Source organism: Leptinotarsa decemlineata, unplaced genomic scaffold (genome assembly GCF_025532065.1).
Source record: "Leptinotarsa decemlineata unplaced genomic scaffold, Ldec_3_MD MMD2_tig00078422_RagTag_RagTag, whole genome shotgun sequence".
Taxonomy (NCBI): domain Eukaryota; kingdom Metazoa; phylum Arthropoda; class Insecta; order Coleoptera; family Chrysomelidae; genus Leptinotarsa; species Leptinotarsa decemlineata.
In genome coordinates, this window is record NW_027412747.1 from 5,202,502 (window position 1) to 5,225,553 (window position 23,052).

General features: G+C 34.7%; 1 protein-coding gene across 1 annotated transcript; it reads right to left on the reverse strand.

Annotated features, from left to right (window-relative positions):
* Positions 1-582: 582 nt before the first annotated feature.
* LOC141487410 (monocarboxylate transporter 7-like) lies at positions 583-12,533 on the reverse strand. The gene is made up of 5 exons (XM_074186460.1): positions 12,007-12,533; positions 6,005-6,131; positions 5,812-5,955; positions 2,677-2,955; positions 583-1,026 (listed from the first exon to the last, which is right to left on the reverse strand). Exons 1-5 carry the CDS (start codon positions 12,109-12,111, stop codon positions 935-937), a joined length of 747 nt encoding a protein of 248 aa, XP_074042561.1. The 5' UTR covers positions 12,112-12,533; the 3' UTR covers positions 583-934.
* Between the last annotated feature and the right edge of the window lie 10,519 nt (positions 12,534-23,052).

Consider the following 23,052-nt stretch of genomic DNA (forward strand, 5'->3'; position numbering starts at 1 on the left):
ATAGAACACAGGATATTACAAAATTCACAACTGCTGATATCAATAGTATTCGAGTATACTTGAATTCTGAAGTTTATCCATATGAGCGTTGGAATTTGAATTTCGATAAAAAACTTGATGCTCCTGCTTATTATGCTTTTGAGAGTTTCCAGCGGAGTTATTATGATAAAGATATGAGTGAACCTCTGATGGACATTGGACAATTTAGAGAGAATCCACTATTCGTCATCGATTGTTCCCATCAACCGAATGCAACAAAATCATCAACTATTGATATAAAGATTAAGTTTGAGACGAGGAAGGCCAAGTTTCCAGACAACACTAAAGTATATGCAATAATTTTGCATGATACAGTTTCAACATACAATGCATTGGATGGTTCAGTTCATAGCAGATATTGACACTTTTTTTTCACTCTATCATATACTGTTTTATGATCTTTTTTTTTATTTGTAACTGACTTATATCATGTATTGTATTTTATATCATATTCATTGTTTTGTAATCATTTTCTATTGTATTTCATGAGATTTAAATAAATAAAACATGAAAATAATACAAAGTTTTTTATTTGACATTATTTATGATTTACAGGAACATATAGACTATCTAAAATAACTTCTTCCTCATAATCATCATTTTCGCGACCATCTTCAATTTCCTCTCGATTTTCATCATTCAATTCAAAGTGATGAATAAACCATTCTGGCAAGTATGGTTGGAGGCTATACAGGAATCTTCTTAGGTTCAGTTCAATCATAACCTCACAAAGTTGCCACAATTCCAATTCATTATCCAAAATTTGTTACAAACTTCTGCACCACTCCAATAGTTCTCAGCACCACGAAGGCATAATTCGATTTGTTTTTCATCATAGCATACACTCATATCATAATTGCTTGCATGTTCGGCTCCATCACCCAACACCTTCAATTTAGACGACAAATGTTGAACCGATGATTTGAGATCTACAACATCGACCCAATCTTGACTTGCGTACTGCATCCACATCTTTAAATGGTGGAACTGAAATCGAATAAAAAAAAACAATAAGGAACCTCCAATTTTTCAGTGATATAATACTCACATTCCCATTTTACTTGTAGTTACGAAGTGAGTGTATTCAACTAAGTTAGTAATGTTTATATTTCCATATAATTATCATCTAATATATGAATATCAATAAAACAATAAGAAATTCATTATAATTACTATTATTATTCAATCATATTGAATTTGACTAGAGTTAGCGTTTTCACACCAAAAAACTTTGTAAGCTATGACCTAAAGAAATTCACTATAAATTATCACTATTATTATTCAATCATATTGAATTTAACTAGAGATCGCGTTTTCATGCCAGCAAAACTTTGTTGGCTCTGTCCTAAATACACCATCGTATATTTACCACCTGATGAGTTGATACAAGATATATCGTCATCAGTGAATTGCAACGAAATACGTTTTGGTAGCTATGTTTTAAATAATTTATCATTGCTCACATCTTGCAAAGTTAATAAAATTGATTTACCAAATCGTGTAGAATAAGTTGACATATTTTTAATTATGTACACTTCATCAATTGGCAATGATGATAAGGCCTTTTGCTCTAGTATTTCAACCTCCTGTACAATCAAATTATTAATTTCATTCAAGTCTACTTTTGAAACGGACATGATGATAACAATTTCCAACAGATAAATACACTCACCGTCTTCCTTCTATTACGAACTGAATAACACTCTACCAATTGCTAACTGCTGCAGATATATTCGTCTACTGATTTCATAGTGTGCCAGGCATTTCTTTTATATCAAACAATGCGAGTCACCCCCACCATGAAACCGTGAAAGGTTCACATTGCTAGTTGCTATCCACTAGAGATGCCTGACGTCACAGCCAAGCCCATCTCCCTATTTGATGCGATAACAGTTGCCGGCACGAGCAAGCAGTGCTCGTTGCGCTCTCGGAGAGGGCAGACGTTTGCACAGTCCTCGCCCGCCTGCGTGTCACCATCAATAGCGAGGGTAGGGCGATGCGTTACGTCACATCATTCACTGCTTCGAAAGCGATACGAACAAGCAATTGTAGTTGCGCTCTCGGAGAGGACAGACGTTAGCACAGTCCTCGCCCGCCTGCGTGTCACCATTGATGGCGAGTCTGGGGCGATGCGTTACGTCACATCCTTCACTACATCGAGGGAGGTGAGAGCAGACCGATGAATACGCATTACTCTGCCACACGTCGTGGAGTGAACATGTCGCTCTCTAGCCGTTGAACGGTTATTGCTGTGACGTCACTCCACTACTAACTTGGTGCCCTCACACCGATGGAGCATTCATTACTTGGAGGATCTTCGAAGTATGCAGACGTATGTTTGTAAATAGACATCAACTGATACACAAATTTTAATATACTCATTCGACTCCGTAGAGAAATCCATACCTATTATGGTGCAACCAACATGTGTCTAGAATGAAGCATAGTGAAAAGTTTCATGCAAAGATTTCCTTGGGATTAATTTTTTCACATAGCTTTTGGAATTTACCTCCGAAAAAGAAATGAAATTCGACATTCAATTCAAACCACGTTTTTTTTTTCATTATTTTTCATTTTGATGAAAGCAGGAAGTGATGGTAACTCTGTATTATGTATCGAATAGTTCAGAATTCTCACCTTGCTTCTCGGATGTTTCAGCTGAATTCTGTTCATTGCACTTCTTGACAGGGATGAACGCAGCCATAGCAGGAAAATTAAGAACAGAGATTCCGGCGAGCAACCATAATACGTTTCTGAATCCCATATGCTCCATGGCATTAGATAATATCAATGGACATACTATTGCTGACATTGTTATGAAAGTCTGAGATATTCCCATTATGAAGCTGTGCTTCTTGTCGAAATAATCGTTCAGAATCGTTAAAGATGATGCAAACATCAGTCCAGAGCCAATTCCTGAAAATTCAGTGATCATAATAAAGGAATTGAATATGGAGTGGTAATTTATGAGTAATACTTCCGAAACAAAACAAACTCTGCTCCCAAACCCTAGGAAAACATTGGTAAAAAACAGTCTTACGCAAACATCCGAATAAACGAGTCCACATTGTGTTGGTATGTTGTTTCATTATTCATTAAATTGTTATCATTTTCAAAAATTTGGGTAATAGTATTATTACCCATTTTATTTTCGAGTTTGCAGCCAGCTTCAATTATTTTCTCTGCGCTGATTGAGCAAAAAATTATTAAGATGGGACAGTTTCAAGATCAAATATCAGGTTGTTTCGAAAGTTTTGGCCATTTAAATATCATGTGTTTTGTAGTTTCGTATCTCAATAACTATTCATTCCACTGTGTCGTGGTGTATACCGATTGATAGATAATTTTATACTCTATATGATGCTGTTTTCTCCAAATTTACATTCTATGCCTATCTTGAACTTAGTACTTATACAATGCATTTTTTCAATGTCCCCCCTTGTATACATTTTATTGACATTTAACTACATAATATGAGGTAATAAGCTTGAGGTCAGTTCAGAATATGCTCGAAATGGTTGCCTTGAACTTTCCGACATATGAACAGCCTATCCGATATTTCACGCCGAACATTTTCGAACACGTTAACGTCAATATCTCTACAAATATCTATTATTTTCTGTCGTATAATCAGTTTCGTACACCTTCTGCTTCGAAAAGCACCATGAAAAAAGTCTAAAGTTGTCAAATCTCGCGAACGAGCTGGCCATTCTGTAGGATCTCGACGGCCAATCCAACGACTGGGAAAAGTAGTATCCAAATAGTTTCTTACTTGTCTGGAGTAATGTGGTGGTGCTCCATTTTGTTGGAATACAATATCCATATCGAATTCATTAGGATTCGCTTCGACGATTTCAGTGATGAGAGGGTCAACAGTAGTTTCCAGCATATTTAAATACAGTTCTCCTGTTGAATTTTGGTCAATGAATAGAGGTCCTACAATATGGTTCCCCAATATTCCTGCCCAAACGATAATTTTTTCTGGATATTGGGTATGTGTTTTCTGGAAAACTTAAGGGTTGGTGTTATTCCAATAAGGACAATTTTGTCTGTTAACATTGCCTTTTGAAAAAAATGTACGTTCGTCACTGAAACAAATATTGTGGAATTGGAAGGATGGCTTGCAATGGTTTCCGTCATGATTTCTCAGATTTCTATTCTTCGATCAGGGTCATCTTCAGTTAATTGGTGTACCATTTTAATTTTGTACGGATGATACCTATTTCTCTCCAAAAGTCTCCACACAGTAGAAGGAGACACCTCACAAGAATTCGCGACGGAATAAGTAGACTGTTCAGGATTTACTACCAACCCACCAATTATTTGCACTTGTTGTTCTTCCGGAATAAACGGATGGCCTGAGGGCTTTTTGTTATATACACTACCGGTAGTTGTGAATTTGGATACAAGTTTCCTTGAATATTTTGTACAGATAGGACGATTCGGAAAATTTTTACAATGGACGAGAATTGACCATTTCAGAGATTGTTGACGTGGTACCTTCCTACTAATAAAACCGAAAACTGAATGAGAATAATCCAACTGAACAATGATGTTCATTGTCGTACTGATATTTTTTGTCGTTTTCATAAACAAAAAATAACTTAACAAACCTCATCGGGTTGTTGGAATTGCCATATGCCAGATAAAAAGGATTATTTCTAGAAATTATCAAATGTTCCGCCATTTTGTATTAGGTGAAGATATTGACGTCATATTCTAGGGTTCTGAAGTATTCATCGGGAGCTTCAAAATGATGTGTCACAAGACCCCCCTTTCCATTTAATTTTTTTCTCAGATGGCGGCCAGTCGCTATTTCGAAAGAGATTCATCTGTCAATTTCACTTCAAAATAAAGTATTCATGCATTGATTTTATTATCCCAAATTTAAATATTTTGAGTTGACCCATTTAAAAAATAAAAGGGGAGACATTAAAGAAATGCACTGTATGATGTCTACGAAGTCGAATTGAACCAAAAGCTCGAAAAATCAACTAGGCATTTGGCAGAAATGATGTTAATGGACCACTTTCCGACGTTGGTTCACGAAATTCCTAACTGGAGATTTCAACCTCAAAAATGAGCCCCGAAGTAGCCGACCTACAGTAATCCAGGACAAAGATATGAGGACCGTGGTGGAGACTCACCCATCACAAACGGTGCGTGGAATGGCGGAAAAACTGGTCGTCAGGTCACATGCGGTTTTTGATGGTTTAAAACGTATTGCAAAGGTCAAAAAGCTAGAAAATTAGGTGCTTCACGATTTGAACGATCGACAGAAATTGTCATGATTCATTTTTTGGAAAAACATGAAAAACATTGTATAAAACAAATTGTTGTTCATGTAGACAAAATTCGTCAACTGCACATTTGGAGTTATTTTTCATAGGTGAATTAAAAGGATATTTTAATCATCTTTGCAATGTTCAAAAAATCTAGAGTTGATTTTTGTTGGTATTCTGGCATTTTATATTCTGATGTAGTACAGTGAGAATTTTCGGAGCTAAATTGGGTATTGTTTCTCCCTGAATATTCATTTGGAATCATCTGGAATACTTGTTTTTGAGATAATTGTAAATTCGATGATGTCGTATTCTGTAGTGGAGAAGTTCCGTGCAAGCATTGTTTACTTATTTTCAAGAAAGCTTTTATCATGAATACTCAAAAACAAACAATGATTTCAGTTCTCAATATACGTTTTCCCTATAATGTTCAAATATCTCTTCACATTCCTGACAACAAGAATCGATCAACCTTTATTGATATATTCACCTTTCAAAACTGAGAAACCCATGATCATTTGGATGAGGGTCTCACTGAAAACTTCGGAGAAACCTCCAACAGAATAGAAAACTGCCCCTACAAGTCCAACCAATCTGTAACTATACTTCTTCAAAAGGAAGCTCGAGAAAAAACCTGAAAAATATTCATCAGGGCAATTTACTATTAATTTTTCTGAACCTACCTATGAAACTCACAGTTGCGATAAGAATTGAGGTCGACAAAGCTGTACCACTTGCCTTATCACCAATAGATGCTAAAAACTCACCATAATAGAGCCCAAATGAAGAAACAGGGACCTGTGACACAAGCTAAAAACGATAAAATAATGGCTGATAAGATGTTATCCAAACCAAAAAATATATACAAATCATCAAAAAGTTCAAGTAAGTCAAATCAATGATATATAACATGATACTTTTTTTAAAGTGGTTGACAATTTCTCTTGGTTTAGACTCCCATCGAAGAGAAAATGAAATAAAGATTGATGAGATGTTGAAATTACGAAAAATACTGAATTATACAGTGCCATCCCCAAAGTATGCACCATATGGGAAACTTATTTATTAAGGGTTTCTCCACAAAAATTATTCTCGATAAAAGTTTGTGCATCCCCTGAAACTGAACATGCACCAACGATTACTGTATTTCGTAACATGTAATATACAAAGAGACTTCAAATATTTGATTTTTTGACACGAGTAAAGTACTCTTATTTTGAAAAATTTTCGAAAATATTATATAAAAAAGTTGTTTAGCATTGAAAAATACATCTAGATTTCAACTCACGGCTATCTAAATGAGGAATACGAAAAAAAAAATTGCTAGAACGATAAATAAACAGTATCCTGTATACGACGGTTTATTTTAAGAGCCTGCAACATTACGAATTACACAACTATGGTGTAAACCACGCTCAATTTTTTTGAAGAGTAAAACAATTTTCCATGTTTTTGGTTATTTTTATTTTTTTTTAACACCGAAAATCACTCAAAACTATACTGTATTGTAACAAGAATTTAATATTCAATAATATCAAATCACAAAACATCAAATTGAAATAGGTATTTCGGAACAAACTCATTGATTTTCCAAAATAATCCAAAATAATCTCCAGAAAATCAATTAGTTTGTTCCAAAATACCTATTTAATTTTGATGTTTTGTGATTTAATATTATTGAATATTGAATTCTTCTCACAATACTGTATAATTTTGGGTAATTTTTGATGTTAACACAAAATAAAAATGAGTTTGCACTTAAAACTTTAAAAATTATTTCACTCTTCAAAAAAATTGACCGTGGTTAACAGCATAGTTGTGTAATTCGTAATATTACAGGCTCTGAAAATAAACTGTCGTATACAGGATGCCGCCTATTTATCGTTTCAGCATTTTTTTTTTCGTAGTCCTCATTTAGATGACTTCTAATCTAGATGTATTTTTTGATGTTGAACGATTTTTTCAAATAACATTTCCCGTAATTTTACTGTATTTTGTTGGTGCATGTTTAGTTTTAAGGGATGCATAAACTTTTATCAGGAATAACATTTTGTCTAAAAACCAATAATAAATAAGTTTCCCATATAATGCATAATTTGGGGATGACACTGTATACAACCAATGGAAAGTTGAACAAAAATGAAATTTTATCAAAATTAAACAATAATTTGAATCAAGTAACACGATGTTTCAATTGTAAGTTTCCACAGTTGTTGTAATTTTCTTAGAAACTTTATTTTTCAAGAAAATACCAAATTATACTTTTTGACGTCTATTGACCTTTTTTGACAATCCACAACTACAACTTTTTTATAAACATATCTCATTCATAGCTAACTCAATGGAACAAAAAGTATATACTGAATGATAAACAAATAAACAAAATATATAATCTGTAACATTCTCCCCACCGTGAAAGTTCTTAAGAATTTTCACCAAATTCAACATCCACCCTACAGATTTTGGTTACAGGACGTTTGAAGACCCCTGTAGATGTTTTCACCTCGACTACTCTCGTAATATTGTCCTTTCCTGGAAATACTGCCGTGGTTCTACCCAGTGGCCAAGTATTTCTCGGAAGGTAGCCATCTGCAACAACGACTACTTCGCTAACCGTAACAGGTTCATCAACTTTTATCCATTTTGCACACTTCGATAAAGTCGGTAAATATTCCTTAACCCATCTTGATCAAAATATCTCTGCCAGCCTTTGAGACTTCTTCCACTGCTTTCTTAGGTTTTGTTCTTCGAATTTTGTTGGGAATGGATTTTCTGAGGGCGAACTAATCAGTAGATGATTTGGCGTTAAACACTGAGGATTGGAAGGATCGGCTGAAACATGAGTTATTGGTCTACTATTGCATTTTATGCATTTTATCCTCAGGAGATTCTTCCTTTAAAGTAACCCCCAAAATTTTCTTGACCATGGCTGTTAACCTTTCCCAGCATCCACCCATATGTGGACTACCAGGTGGAATGAAGTGCCATTCTATCTTCATCTCTGTCATTCTTCGAGTTAGCTCCTGGTGATTCAGTTCACGGTACAATTTCGAAAGTTCCTCATTCGCTCCCTTGAAATTTGTGCCATTCTCTGAATAAAGGCGTCTGATTGGACCCTGGCGTGATATCATCCTCCTTATAGCCATTATTGTACCATCAGCAGTGAGGGAGTGTGCGATTTCCAAGTGAATTGCACGAATTGTCATAGAAGTAAAAAGAACTCCCCACCAATTCAACCATTCTAACCATCTATTGCTTTTGGAATGTTATCGTCCCATCCGATGTTACTTCGCCAGATTGCCTGTAGAATGATTTTTCCCTTAATAGACAAGAATGTGAGAAAGCCTGAGGGATCAAAAATCGATACAACTGACTGCAAAATTTGGCGTTTTGTAGGAATCACCGTACCGTCAGTTATTTCTTTGGGAACCATATCATAAACGACTTTAAATGTAAACGAATCAGATTTCACATCCCACCATACTCCTAAAATGCGGTCCAACGATGACTTATTGAAATATTTTTCGACATGTTTGTTTCCGTATTTTTAGATAACCAAAGGTGAATTTGAAGACCAATTTACAATATCGAAACAACCATTTTTATGGAGTTCATTTATTCTTTCGATTTTTGAGAGTGCTTCTTGCTCTGTATCACAACAATCCAGATAGTCATCAACATAGAAATTTCTCTCGACATCTTTAATCAATTCAGGATATTTCGATTGCTTACCATTTAAATTTTCAACATATTGTGCGGAACATGGAGAACAAGAAGCACCGAATATCATCACCTGTAACTCGTATACATCTATTTGCCTATGATGCTCGCCATTCCGCCAAAGAAACCGCTGTGCACATCTATCCTCCTTGCGAATTTTTACCCTATGGAACATCTCTGTTATATCCCCACAGAAACCCCATTTCGATCGACGAAAGCGCATCAGAACACCTGGTAATAAAGTCAGATAATCCGGACCTTGCAGAAGGCTTTCATTTAAGCTGATACCATTACTCTTAGCGGCAGCGTCAAAAACAAGTCTCAACTTATTGGGCTCATTAGGATTTGCGACACCAAAATGTGGAAAATACCATGTGCGAGAATTCTGTTCAATCGCCTTGGAAGTTTCTAATTTTCGAATAAACCCTTTTTTTAAGTAGTCACTGATTTTGTTGCAGTACTGATCAATATATGATTTATCCCTCAACAGTTTTTTCTCAATGCAAATCAACCTTCCATAGCATTTGATTCACTTTCTGGTAAAGTTACATTGTCATTTTTCCAAATCAACCCTGTCTCATATCGTTTTTCATTTTCTAAATAAACTGTGATTTTTTCTAAAATATCAAGGGCTCTTCTATGAGCAATGTCAATAATTTTATTATTAACGGAAATGCCAAATGTTTCGGTACTAAAAGATTCCCTGACTAGACGATTCAGTTCATCATTGTTATCGCAGGAACAAATGTGGAAGCTATACACATTTTGATCAGATTCTGAAGTGTTACCATAGATAACCCATCCTAAATTAGTTTTAGTAGCAATTGGATTATGTTCAGAACCCTGATAAACTTTTCTTGCTACTGTTAAATGGATATTGTCCTGACCTATGAGTAGGATTTGCATCTACCATATCTTGAATAGGTAGTCCCTGAATATGTACATAATCTTTGAAATTATCTATCACGATGGTTTGAGAAGGTAAAGACAAATTTGTTACTGTTCTCAAACCACTCATTTGGATGATTCTTGCCCCTTCATGAACTTCAGAAATTTTCATATTGATACATTTTGAACCTTCATCATATGAAACAATATTCTCAGCCCATTGCATGCACAAAGGTTTGGTTTCCCCTGATAATCCTAGTTGTTCTGCGATCTGAATTTCTATCAAAGATACGGTTGACCCCTCATCGAACAGAGCATAAGTATTTATATACCCTTTTGGGCCATAAATTTTGTTAGGAGCTATCCTGAGAAGAACTTTAGAATTATTGTTGGTGAGACAAACTGTTTGAACACTTTCATCAATTTTTTCAGTATGAGAAAGTTCATTAGAAACTTTACTTTTATGCAGAAGGGTATGGTGGCGTAATTTGCATCCTTCAAAGCCGCAGCGTTGGTTTGATCTACAAAACCTCTTTGAATGACCAGTTTTCAAACAACATAAGCATATTTTGGTTTTGTATAATTTTGACCATTTCTCAATATGGAACAATTGTAAATTTCATGACCAGTTTTATTACAGCAAAGGCATTTAGGGTCATCGTTTGCTTGATTTGTAGCAACCAAGATATTTTCCGATCTTGAATTATTACATTTTTTCTGATGGTGATTGTTAGTAGGGAGAAAGTTTTTTGACTTACGTAACATGCAGCTGAAGATAATTCATTTGCCCAGATTCCAAAATCTTTCAAATTCAAATAGTGCTCATAGAAACTCCTTATGAAGAAAAAAAAAACAGTCTACGACGCCCTAGATCAAAAACCAAGAAAAAATAAGGGAGAGTGGGGGGAAATGAAAGTGCACATGTGACTCATGAATAATACCAACTATCAGGAATAATTATCACACCCAGACGATTGTGAACACTGACAATCGAAGCTTTGTGAAGTAAAATATTTACACTATTTCATCAGCTTTTTCTTTTTACTTTCCTTCGGTTGAATAGTATTGAAAATACGCGAATTTTTCAACCCCTTAATCAATTACAAATTGGCGTTCTTACATTTTTTTGATATTGGTTTTGTCTTATATTTCTACATTACATGGTACTACTGATTCAATTACCCTAATCAGGTATAGCGGTTGCGATAATCTTCAGAATAGTGTGGAAACTATTTTCTGTTTTTTTTCTTCGTGGTCTGCGAGTTTGTATATTGAATAGACTTCAACATAGCCTGACTTGCTCATAATTGTTTATTTTCAAGACAGAGATTTCAAAAAGCAATAACCATCAATAATGAAGGCTTTGAACAAAGACTCAATGACTGCGCTCCTTAAGCTACAAGCCTCAAGTTTGATCCACCTGGCTATGATGCGCAAAGTCAGGTATAAAAACCTGTAGACCACAGCTAATAAACCCTGAAAAATCCGACAAATTTCATATGACGCACATGAAATGTTCATCTTATAGTGGCATTCTCCTCTTCCCCCGCACCCATGATCTTTGCTGGAATCACAAATCTCGTTAGGTTAGTGATCACAATGATTTAATTTCGAAATCAAGAATGATAAATAAATTTCTGTTGTAATATTTTCTACATCGCTATTTGATGGAAATTCGAAATAGTGGATAAGATAATAGAAAGCTTTTAAAATGTATCGTGGAAATGAAACAGATAATAAAAACTCGATAGATGGTTGAATACAGGATAGGAATGGTTATATATTTCTATAGAAAAATACAAGTCCGCATAAAGGAAACAGAAGTTGGCTGTGGCCAATATTGAACGAAACGCTCTCTCAAAAAGTTTCCGAAACTGAATGGATTTGTACATTGCTATTCCAAAGTTTCCGAAACTGAATGGATTTGAACATTTCCAAATATTTCAAAATGCTTCATGCTGTTTTTTCCTACACCATTTCATTAACATTTGAATTATACACTTCTTTGTAATCCAACGAACTTTCTCGAGATCCTGAAAGTGGCTCTATATTCGTTATTGAATAAAAAATTACTTACCATGAATACAACGAATGATGTAGCGATAATGTATCCCCATCCTCCATCGAGGTGCACATATTTACTCTCACACTCATGATTTCTTTGTTTTTCAGCAGTTTCCATAATTCGTACTGCCTTCCTATTCGTGTTCTCAAGTGATAGTTTCGAAAAGTAGAAGTCAACTCTTTTGAGTTATTCATATCAAAATTATACACTTCTTTATTATTCATTCACAACTATATTAAATCGGTTTTGTGTCCATAATGATTATGTAGATATATAAAAGAATTAGGTGCGATTGTTTATGGCTTTATGTAAATCACCGTTCATTAGTCTATCAGTTGTGGGACATAAAAAACGAATTTGTAATCATTGAAGGAAAATAATACACGGTTACTGTACTGTCTGGAACAGAGCAACGATATACTGGATGTCCCGAATCTAGCACCAACCTTTAACAAGTTAGATATGTTTAAAAAAAATCTTTTTGAAATCTGTTTTTCCGTTAACCAGGTGTCGCACCCCTATGAACGACAACCCTCAGAAGTCGAAACTTGTGCGAGCTAAGGATTAACAAGGTCTCACCTCATAACGTGTGATTCCTAACACGTACAAAGTTATATTATAATTTATATGAATAATTGAAATATATTTTAGCTTCATTGATTTTGTACGTGAGTACATGAAATTTATTTCTGGATTAACTCTTACTGGAAAAAAAGTACCTATATGAATAGGGACTGTCAATGTACAGAATTTTCAGTTGACACATCTGGAAATAACCTGGAGACGACAATAATATCTGTGAAAACATGAAATGAAGTGAAAGGGGATATTCATTCTGTAAGTATGAATTTTCATTATGTATGCAGGAAGATGGACTCTGTTCAGTAGTTGTTGAAATACGCCGACGCAGACGAAAAAATGCGAGTGTAAGTGACGCTCATGTGACGTGTATGTGACATGAGTCAACTAGATCATGTCCATCCACAGTGCCTCCTGAAGCTGAATCAGGCGATCTTAGAAGTCATTCAGGGATCATGTCTTGTAATTGAGTAGTTGACAATCACCGGAGGATGATGTGATGGAACAATATTGAGTTGATAGTAGCGAATCTTCTTGTACACATTTATGATAGTTCTTGTGGTAGCAACATTTCTTATGCAACCTTATGATAGTTCTTGTACACTCTTAATTGAACAATGACCAGAGGGTTCAAGTTGATGTGTTCTATTATTCGTTAGGTGAAGATGTCGCTGATGTTTTCAATTTGGATTTTCCATGTTGCTATCATTCGTTAATCAAAAAATGTAGATATGGGTGAGAAGCTACGCCTCTTATCAATCTCAACCAATCTCTATTGAAATTAAAAGTACCACCATAAAAGGCCGATAAAATTCGAAAGTGATATTATTGAAAGTGAAAAAAATCAGTATTGATATGAAAAGCACCACCACCATAACAAGTTCACTTCTTGGAAGGATATTATTGGAAGAGTATAAATATTTTCAGTTGTTTCCGGTGATAGAAAAAAGTTCTTTTATATCACGGGTATGATATGTGACGTGTATGTGATTTATTATATATATTTTACTATTAATGTAAGCTACAAAAAGGAGTTGAAGCTCTTTGACTTCTATTTGATTATCTGCGAGTGCTTTCGACAGCTAGTCGTGCTGTCATCTTCTAGGAACTTTTCTATCTGAACGTGTTATCCTGTTGTGTGTCTTTTTATACGGTCCGAACGCCTCAATATAGGTACTTCTGCTGCTTTAGGTAAATTTGCCTGTATTTGGATTACATCAGGTACTATTCTTTGTGTTAAATCTTCTCCAGGTTCATTGCTTCTAGGAGTGTATATTGATTTGTTCAATATACTGAATGTTGAGTCCTGTTATGTTGTGATTTGTACTTGTTCCTCGATAAGTGGTTTTTGACTGTTAAATTTATGGATGTTTAAGTTTTCCCAAATGTCCATGTGGTTTCCCTTATTGACTTGTTTTATGAGTTTTATATTCTCTGGTGTGGGAAAGTTATGTTTGTTTTGTATGGCGTGTGTTGCGAGGTTTGATTTATATACTATTGGGTTTATGTATGCCTTTTTGTGTTCATCATGTGACGTGTAAATGTCATGCATGTGACACGTATGTGACCTGCAACGACATGTGTGATATTCGCCTGTATTGACCCATATTGTATTGTATTACATAAGAGACAATGTATTTCAACAACGTTCGTACAATATCGATCTTAACGCATAATTTGCGGCGCGTTATTTTGCACCAGATTGGATAAGAAGCTTTCGAAAAATATGTTGTTCTCAGAACGAAGGTTTATGAAATTTTCATGGGCCTCATTAACAAAACTGATATATTCTATTCCTCTAATAATTTTTTAAACTTATCAACTGTCATTTCTATTCAACAAGCTTGTAAAGAACTGACTACTTGTACTCATTCAAGAATATGATGAAAAATGTAGATAAAAAACGAAGACAAGCAAAAATATTGTGAGGGCAACTGATACAAAATAATCATTTTTTTCAAAGACGAAACACAGGCACCACATGACAATCCTTAAGGCTCTCTAAGGGCGGTACCTGTGCAAATTTAATGATTCACATTGGATTTGAATCGCTGGAGAATAAATCCATTTGGAAAAATGTTCTCAGGAAGTTTATTCCACATGAATACCATTCTCAAAATGAAAGAGTTCTTAAACAGGGAAGTTCGAGGTGTACTGAGTTGAACCTCAAAACGATGAGTATCCACAATCCGTCGCGTATTTCTGATATGTACTGCTCTTGGTGGAATCAAATGTGCCAAGTCACTTGAACAAGTGATGTTCGCGTCTCCAATCAGGCGGATGGCTCTTTTCTGGATGGAATCCAGCAACTTCAGGGTATGTTTGGGATCAGAGCTCCATACATAAAAAATTGCTGAGGTGTGTATGGTTTTCTGACACGGAACAGTGTTCCAAGCTTTTGAGAAACAGTCTTTGCAATTCTAGCGATATGATTGTGCCAAGACATATTGGTGTCCATTTTAACCCCCAACAAACTCATCGAAGCAGACAGCGGAATTGTATGACCTGACATTATTATATCTGGTTCGGAGACATGTGTCTTTTTAGAGAAAACCAATTGCTAGATTTTTGTGGCATGATGAAATATATAGAATCACAACCTCGATCACAATGTTTCCGTTTTAATGCAATAATATTTCTGAGAATTCAGTACTTATCATGGAATTGTACTATAGAATTTTTTCAAATAAATGCCAAAAATGCCACTTCATTTTCGATTCTCGATGAAAATGGTTCTTTTGACGTCCAACACTATTTTCCAACTTTTCAATAACTTTCAACTCTTTTTTCAGTACTTTTTGTACAGTATGACTTTCCTATGAATGAGATCTGATTCAGTCCCATGAAGAATGTTTGGAAGAACTAGCTGAATAGAAAAAATTTATTTTTGTATAACTCAGAGTTCTTAAATAAATAATTGTTTCAAAAGTATTTTTTATTTTGTGTCATTCGAAGTAAATAAGAAAATAGTTGTTTCGAAAGGGATTTTTCTTTCAGAGATTACCTGAAAGTAATCTCCTTGCATGATCTACACATCTTTGTTGATATTTTGTTTTGAACTCATTTGCTTTCTTTTTTCCTTCGAAGGTTTTCCAAATTTTTTATATGAGGATGGACAGATAGGGTCTTCCAACAGGGACTTCACAACTTTGACAATTGATAATGGCCATCTTGTCGAAAGTACATCTTTCAAATTAGTTGTAATTTATTCGGTCTGTTTTGCCAAATCACCATGGACCCACTTTACGATCGCCATATTCATCCTACCGAGAGTACTATTCGTAATGTGATGGATGAATTTGATTCAAGTGGTTCAGTAAACGATCGACTAAAGCCCGTACGTCGACGAAACTCAAGATCTGCCGAAAATATTACTGCTGTCTGTGAGAGTGTGCAGGATAATCCAAGGTAGTAGATTTCGCGTCGATCGTAAGAACTTGGCCTTTCGCAGACCACAACTTGGCGAATATGGCGTCGTGACTTGGGCCAGCACCCGTTCATAATTCAACTAACCCAGGGACTGGATGTAAACGACCATAGACGACGATGAATGAGTACATTAACAAACAAAATTGTCGAATTTGGGACGATACCAATCCACATAATATCCAAGAGCGTCCAATACATGCTGAAAAAGTCACCATTTGGTGTGAATTTCGGGCTAGCGGCGTCATCGATCCATATTCCTTTGAGAACGACGTTGGTCAGACCATCACTGTCAACGGCAAACACTATAGGTCAACGATTACCAACTTCTTCTGGTCTGAATTGGATGATCTGAACACCAATGACATGTGGTTTCAACAGGACGCCGCTACGTGCCACACAGCTCATGTCATATTGACGATTCTGCACGAGCTATTTGAGGGAATGGTTATCTCACGTGCAGGTGATGTGAACTGGTCACCGAATTCGTGCGCTTTGATCCCGTTAAACTTTTTCTTGTGGGGTTTTCTCAAGTCACAGGTGTATGCGAATAAGCCACAAACTACAGCGGTCCTCAAAGCCTAACATAATCTATGCCGTTGGTCCAATTCAGCCTGATTCATGCGATAATCATGGAGAATTGGACGTTTCGGATGCGCCTCACCCAGAGAAGCCGTGGTAGACGTTTGAACAGTATTATATTCCACATATAATGGCAGCAATAGGTCTTCCAAACGAATTTAAAATTTTGATGATATCTCACACAGTTTGTTTTATTCAAATTTGAAGATAGGAAGCCCTCAATAGAAGATCCTATAGAAAGCCAATACCTTTCTTCCTCAATTTCACACTAATCAGCAGTATATCAATGTCATTTGAAAAAAGCGTATGATGAAAAAATACGAGGTTTTAAACGTCCAGTACTGACAAAACTAACTTTATATGGAATTAGTACGAAAGTCAAAAACAGCATTCTTTCACTTACTGTAAAACGAATGATAATAAAGCCTTTGTATTCAGATAACTGTAAGAGACGTCACTCACTAATTTTGCATTTATTTTACTGTTTTGAAATAGGCCAATTTGCAGTTGATGCGTGAAGTCCTGAGAGAATGAGTAGATATTTTGATTTTTGAATATCGATGGGTCTACTTACCCTTTACTTTTGTGTATAATACCAGGGAAATAAAATTTGTTTCATTACTTTTCATTTACAATCCACTGGAGATTTTCTGGTGGAGAGTCTTTCAAAAATTCTTTCTACAATCCACGTGAAGCATGTCACGAAATTGATGATTGTAAAAGCGTATATAATAGTGGAATCGGCTTAGGTCTGATTGCTCAAGTAACTTGAAAAAAAAATGTTTCTAATGAATGTATTTATCTACTCAACTCACTACTCAACTACGATAGATTGAACCTATCCATTTCTGATTTGGAAAGAATGAGATTTTTTTTTTTCATTCTTCTCATCAGTATAACTGGAAGTCGATGTGAAAAACTCCCATTTCAATATCAATATCCATGATGTCACTTCAGTTTTCAGCTAAGGTTGAAACATTTTTATATATTTGATATGATTTCTTTGTATAATTTGTGAGATCCTTCAATCGGAATTTTCTGATAATAAATGAATTAGTAAATGAAGCTAATTCCAATTTTCGATTTTATTATTTCTTTCAATGTAACTTTTGAATATTCTTCTCATTCTCAACTTCCCATTGATTTCTTTTTTTTGGCGAAATGTGTTTTTGATAGATTCATTTTACGCCAGAGGGTCCAGTTCTATACCAATCCGAATAGTTTCTTTGTCGTCTATTACTATTTAACATTTTCTGAAAACTTTTGTCTGTTTTTCAGATAAATAATACGGTTTTTATCGATACACCACCCCATTTCTGAAAAATATACGTAATATTTATGGTTTATATATTTCAATTTGAAATTTCTGAGAATTACCTACTACGTTTTTTAAAAATTACCATACAAAAAAAATTCAATAATCTCATACAGAATGTATTTATTTTCAACAGTTTTGTAAACAATAGGAATGGAAAATTTCAAGAAATTGTAATCATGTAATCGTTATCAACAAGAGAAGAAAATTATCAGCATCATTCCATGTTAATTTTTTTCTCTTTATGTCAAACTTCCTTTTGCAGGTGCAGGCCTGTTGAATCATGTACAAAATTATTTAAATTTTGTAAATAGTATTTTCAAGTCTTTATTGGTTAAAAATTTGTGTTTTATAAATTTTAATAATAATATTCAGTGCACATTCATTTCGAAATGTAACAAAAAATAATCATTTTGGTATTGAGTGCGTAAATGAGTGTTTTTCAATGGCACATGAGAGTGTTAATTTTCGGCCGAGATAGCAGATCAAGGCCAAAAAGTCACGAATTTATTGCACGAAATACAAAGAACATTTTTTGAACAACTGTGAATGTGAATTTACATAGTCTGAAATGTTTGAAAATGAATACTTCCAGACTATGACGTGGTTTTTTGTCCCGATAAGTTATCGCTTTTGAACGACTGTTGTTTTGAAAATATTACTCAATGTTTTCAGTAAAATCGTATTCAGAAATATTTTCTGTCTGGAAAAAATAAGTCCAAAATAACTAAATAATACTTCCCTTCCCCATACATTTTATCCTCAATGTTCCAATACAATTTCACAGCATCCAGTGGTCTTTCTGCGCCGTTGCTATAGAAACGATTTGTTAGCACCTCGCGTGTTTGACTGGTTTGACTATGTTTGTTTGTAGTTGCTTCAATTTCAAGTTATTTCCTTGAAGATGGATGTTGATTATAATAGTGTTAGTGATACCCCATTAGATATATTTGAGAAAGCAAATGCAATAGTATCTAATATGTTTCCAGCCAAATCCAAGTTAGTAGGTATATGATAAAACATATGACTAATTTTGTGAATGGGGCGACAAGAAAATGAAAAAAAGGTTCCTTAGATTTGAGTTAATATCAAAAATTATGAAACCTTCGTTATGGAGTGTGCCTCTAATGTTGAAAAGTACATTGAATGTTGAGAAAAAAGAAGAGAAAAAGAGGAGTTGCAGTTGGATATACATCCAAAAGACTTGTTGATATCTTCAACGTTCAATAAGTGGTCTGGAATGGATTTGAGATTTCTTTTATGGTGAATATTCGAATCGGATAATTCTTTCCATATCTGCTTACTTCTTGTAATTCTATGATTGAGATAAGCTCTTTTCTCCAGGTCCACAGTACGATTGGTTGAATTCCTCAACAGTTTGTGATAATGGTTTCAATGTGGTGAAGAGAACTAAAATCCGCTGCCTGTAGATCTGATGAAAAACGATCTATATTGAATTTTCTTAAGTCTCTATAGATGTACATGAAACTCTTATCTGCTATTTTGATTGAGCTCACCTTGCAACACACTAAAAAATTATCAAAAACTGAACTACAGTCGATCGTAGTACAGTCGGATATAGTTAATAATTCTGAACAGATCAAAAGTCTAATATTTTACAACTTGCCGAAGAGTACTGTGTGGGTTGGTCTACTACTTGTTTTAAACAATACGAATCAAGAATGTGATCCAGTTGAACATACTGACTATTAGTAGGATCTGAATAATCCACATTTAGATCCCTTAATAAAGTAATATTATAAAATTTGAGACAGATTGAAGATAAACTGTCCTCTAAGGCAGGCAAGAATATTGGAAGAGGAAGATTCGGAAGTCTGTACATAGAAGGAACAGCGTAACTTTTTTCTCAATAGTGAATGTTACCCAGACTTGTTCAATTGTCTGATTGAGGATGTTCTGTATTGAAGTAGCTCTAAAAATGTTCCTGATGAAAATTGCAACAACCCCTCCCCTTCCTTCACCTTTATCTTTACGAAAAATTTGGAAACCATCAAAATAGATATCCTTATTTGTTGTATATCGAGTAAGCCATGTTTCAGAGACGGTAATGATATAAAACTTTGAAAGTACCGCCTGCTGAAATTCTACGAAACCATTCAAAATTGATCTAGTGTTTATGTGACAAATCATTCCGCATATTTCATCAAGCCCAGACAATATCAAAAATATTTAATGAAAATTAACAATTCGAATCAATGACAATTTTAAGGCATGACTAACTATTATTGAAATATTGTAAAGAAATAGAAAAACAGATGATAATATATACATAAAATCAATTGGTTTTCACTCCTTTTGCAGCTCGACACGGATTTCCCCTTAGTGTTTTCTTGAAAGCTGTTTTTTCCAAAGGAGAAGTGAGTTAATATGAGATTGAAGAATCTTGCTGTAGCAAGATATTCGTAATAACTTCAACATGCATCGATTATCAAATAATCGACTTGAAGTTTTCAAGTCCAAATATTTAGAAAACGGTTGCTTACAGCGACTAGTGACAAGGGTAGCTTATTTACGTAGATATGATAGAGGAATCGATTTTTTTACTAAAAAATGTGCTAGAAGTACGCCCAAAAAAGTTATGAATCTTTAAAGAAGAAAAAGACGTGTAGGTGGCGCCCCCTACAAGTAAGAGCAATGAGAACATCAGGTTCGAATTCGACACCTCAAAAACCTCCTATTACCAAGTTTCGTTTGATTAAGTTCAGTATTTCAAAATGTATTTGTAAAAAACGAAAATAATAATAAAACTTCAACATCCTGTATCTTGGAAAAGAAGCGTTTCCGGACATTTACATTGCTAGAGATTTGGTAGCATTCCTCAAACATCTGGAATATACAAAAAGCATATCCACTTTTACGTCATTGGAAAAATTCATGAATTATATCGCCCGTTCCCATGTGAACCGCTGACCATGTTGAAGCAGAATCTCGTGATTATGGGAAACTGATGTGCAAGCAATCTTATTTATCTTCATGGGAACAATACTTTTATAATTCAGTTATAATTTTGCTCTCACACTGTTAACAGATATTCTTGTTGATAAAATTTAACTTTTAAAAAAGGACTTTGACATCCGAAAGTTATATTTCATGTTTCTCCCTTAAAACCGCTCAACGATATCATGTTTCTCGTGAAATACATCTATGACTTCTTTAATACAGTACTTTTATTAGTTAATTCTCGTTGATATCCTCATTTGCTGAACAGAAACTCTTGGGTAGCCACAAATTTTCAAAAGACATTTGGAAATTATGAATGGCTTGGTATTGATATAAAGATTATTGGTCTTTTTTTTACAAGACGACCCTGACGGAAATTCAGTTGGATTTCAATGAATACAAATATTTATAATCTCAGCGAACGACATTATCGACAGGAGAACTCTGGATTTCAGTAACATTCGGAAATTCGACCTTCTAATAAAAAATGATAGTGATGATGTGGATTCGAGAAGAAACGTCGGGAAATACATATGTTGTGATATAATATTAACGATTTTGTAATTATAATGACTACGAAAATGTATAAAAAAATATACAGGTCCGTATTTAAAAAACATATATTGATGATGGATTTCAATGAACGTAACGTTGCAATGAAAAATTAGTCCTTCCAAATTATAAAGCACATGAAATGAAGCCAAAATTTTTTTTGTCATTTTTTGATATTATTGAAAATGGAGGCGTAGAGCAAAAAAATAAAATCTGTCATTTTCAGTTTTTTGCAAATATCTCACAAATCGTTGATGATTTTATGGATCTGAAAATACCATTGTGTTGAATCCCTTAATAGGTAACTTTTGTTCCATTGAACCGTCCTTGTACGACCTACTATTTCTGAGATAGCAATAGTGGTATCAGCTAAAAAAAAAAGGCCTGTATATCTGCCCAAGTGAATGGGCTTTCTTTACCAGTCGATGATAATCATATTAGTCGAAGTGCGGATGAATTTATTGTCAAGGGCACACTGTGTTCGTTGTTTTCACACTCAATAGTGAACTGTATATATATGGATTGTAGCTGTTGAGAATTTCTACATTCTCATCAGTGTATTCACCTAGCAGGGCCAAGTTAATGTCATCAACATATTTCCTAATGAAAATTAAATTGGAAGGTAGGACTTTGATTACAATATCAAAAATGTAATCCATTACATATGCCACTAAACTTGGGCTTATCTTTGCACCCATAGATGATCCAAAAGTTTGTTTGTGATATTTATTATTGAAAGAAAATACTGTATTATTGAACTGAGCTATCTATGAGACCAATTGTAGCCTAGATAGGCTCACCCACTGAACCCTCATCTGCTTTCTTAACTGATACTCCTACAAAAGCTAATGAACATCATAATGAATATTACATAAAAGATTCGTTGGAAATTTCTAAGATTTTTGATAATTTGCAACTTCCGAATGGTTACTTTCTGGCAAGTCTTGAGGTATCACTTTTGAGTAATGTATATCTGGATATTTTCCTTAGAGCAATTGATAACAATTGGAATCGTGTCTCCTTGTTCTGCAATATTCGAAAACAACATTTGTTTGAATTAATACCTCTTCTCCTCAATAATACAATTATTTCTTTTGATGATAAAATTTACAAACAAACTTTTGGATCATCTATGGGTGCAAAGATAAGCCCAGTTTTTGCAGCATATGAAATGGATTACATTTTAGACATTGTAATCAAAGTCCTACCTTTCAATTCAATTTTCATTAAGAAATATGTTGATGACATTATCTTGGCTCTGCCAGGTGAATACACTGATGAGATCGTAGAAATTTTCAAAAGCTACGATCCCTATATCTGTTTAAAAATCTGTTTGAAATCTGTTTTTCCGTTAACCAGCTGTCGCACCCCTACGAACGACAACCCTCAGAAGTCGAAACTTGTGGGAGCTGAGGATTAACGAGGTCTTACCTTTTAACGTGTGATTCCTAATACGGATTGGACGATAGCAAGTGAAGATCGATCGCTCAGACTAGGGCTTGAACTACCAACCAACATGGCAGTCAATTCGAGTGAGTAAACAAAGCACCCACGCCTAACCGCTTGGCTACCGACCGACCGATATATACAGTTCACTGTTGAGTATGAAAATAACGAACACAGTATGCCCTTCTTAGATACTG

Coding starts and splice junctions, on each gene's coding strand:
- LOC141487410 (XM_074186460.1), bottom strand. CDS start 12,111: ATGGAAACTGCTGAAAAACAAAGAAATCATGAGTGTGAGAGTAAATAT. Junction 5,956..6,004: donor CGCAACTGTGAGTTTCATAG/GTAGGTTCAGAA, acceptor AATATTTTTCAG/GTTTTTTCTCGAGCTTCCTT. Junction 2,956..5,811: donor GGGTTTCTCAGTTTTGAAAG/GTGAATATATCA, acceptor CTGAATTTTCAG/GAATTGGCTCTGGACTGATG.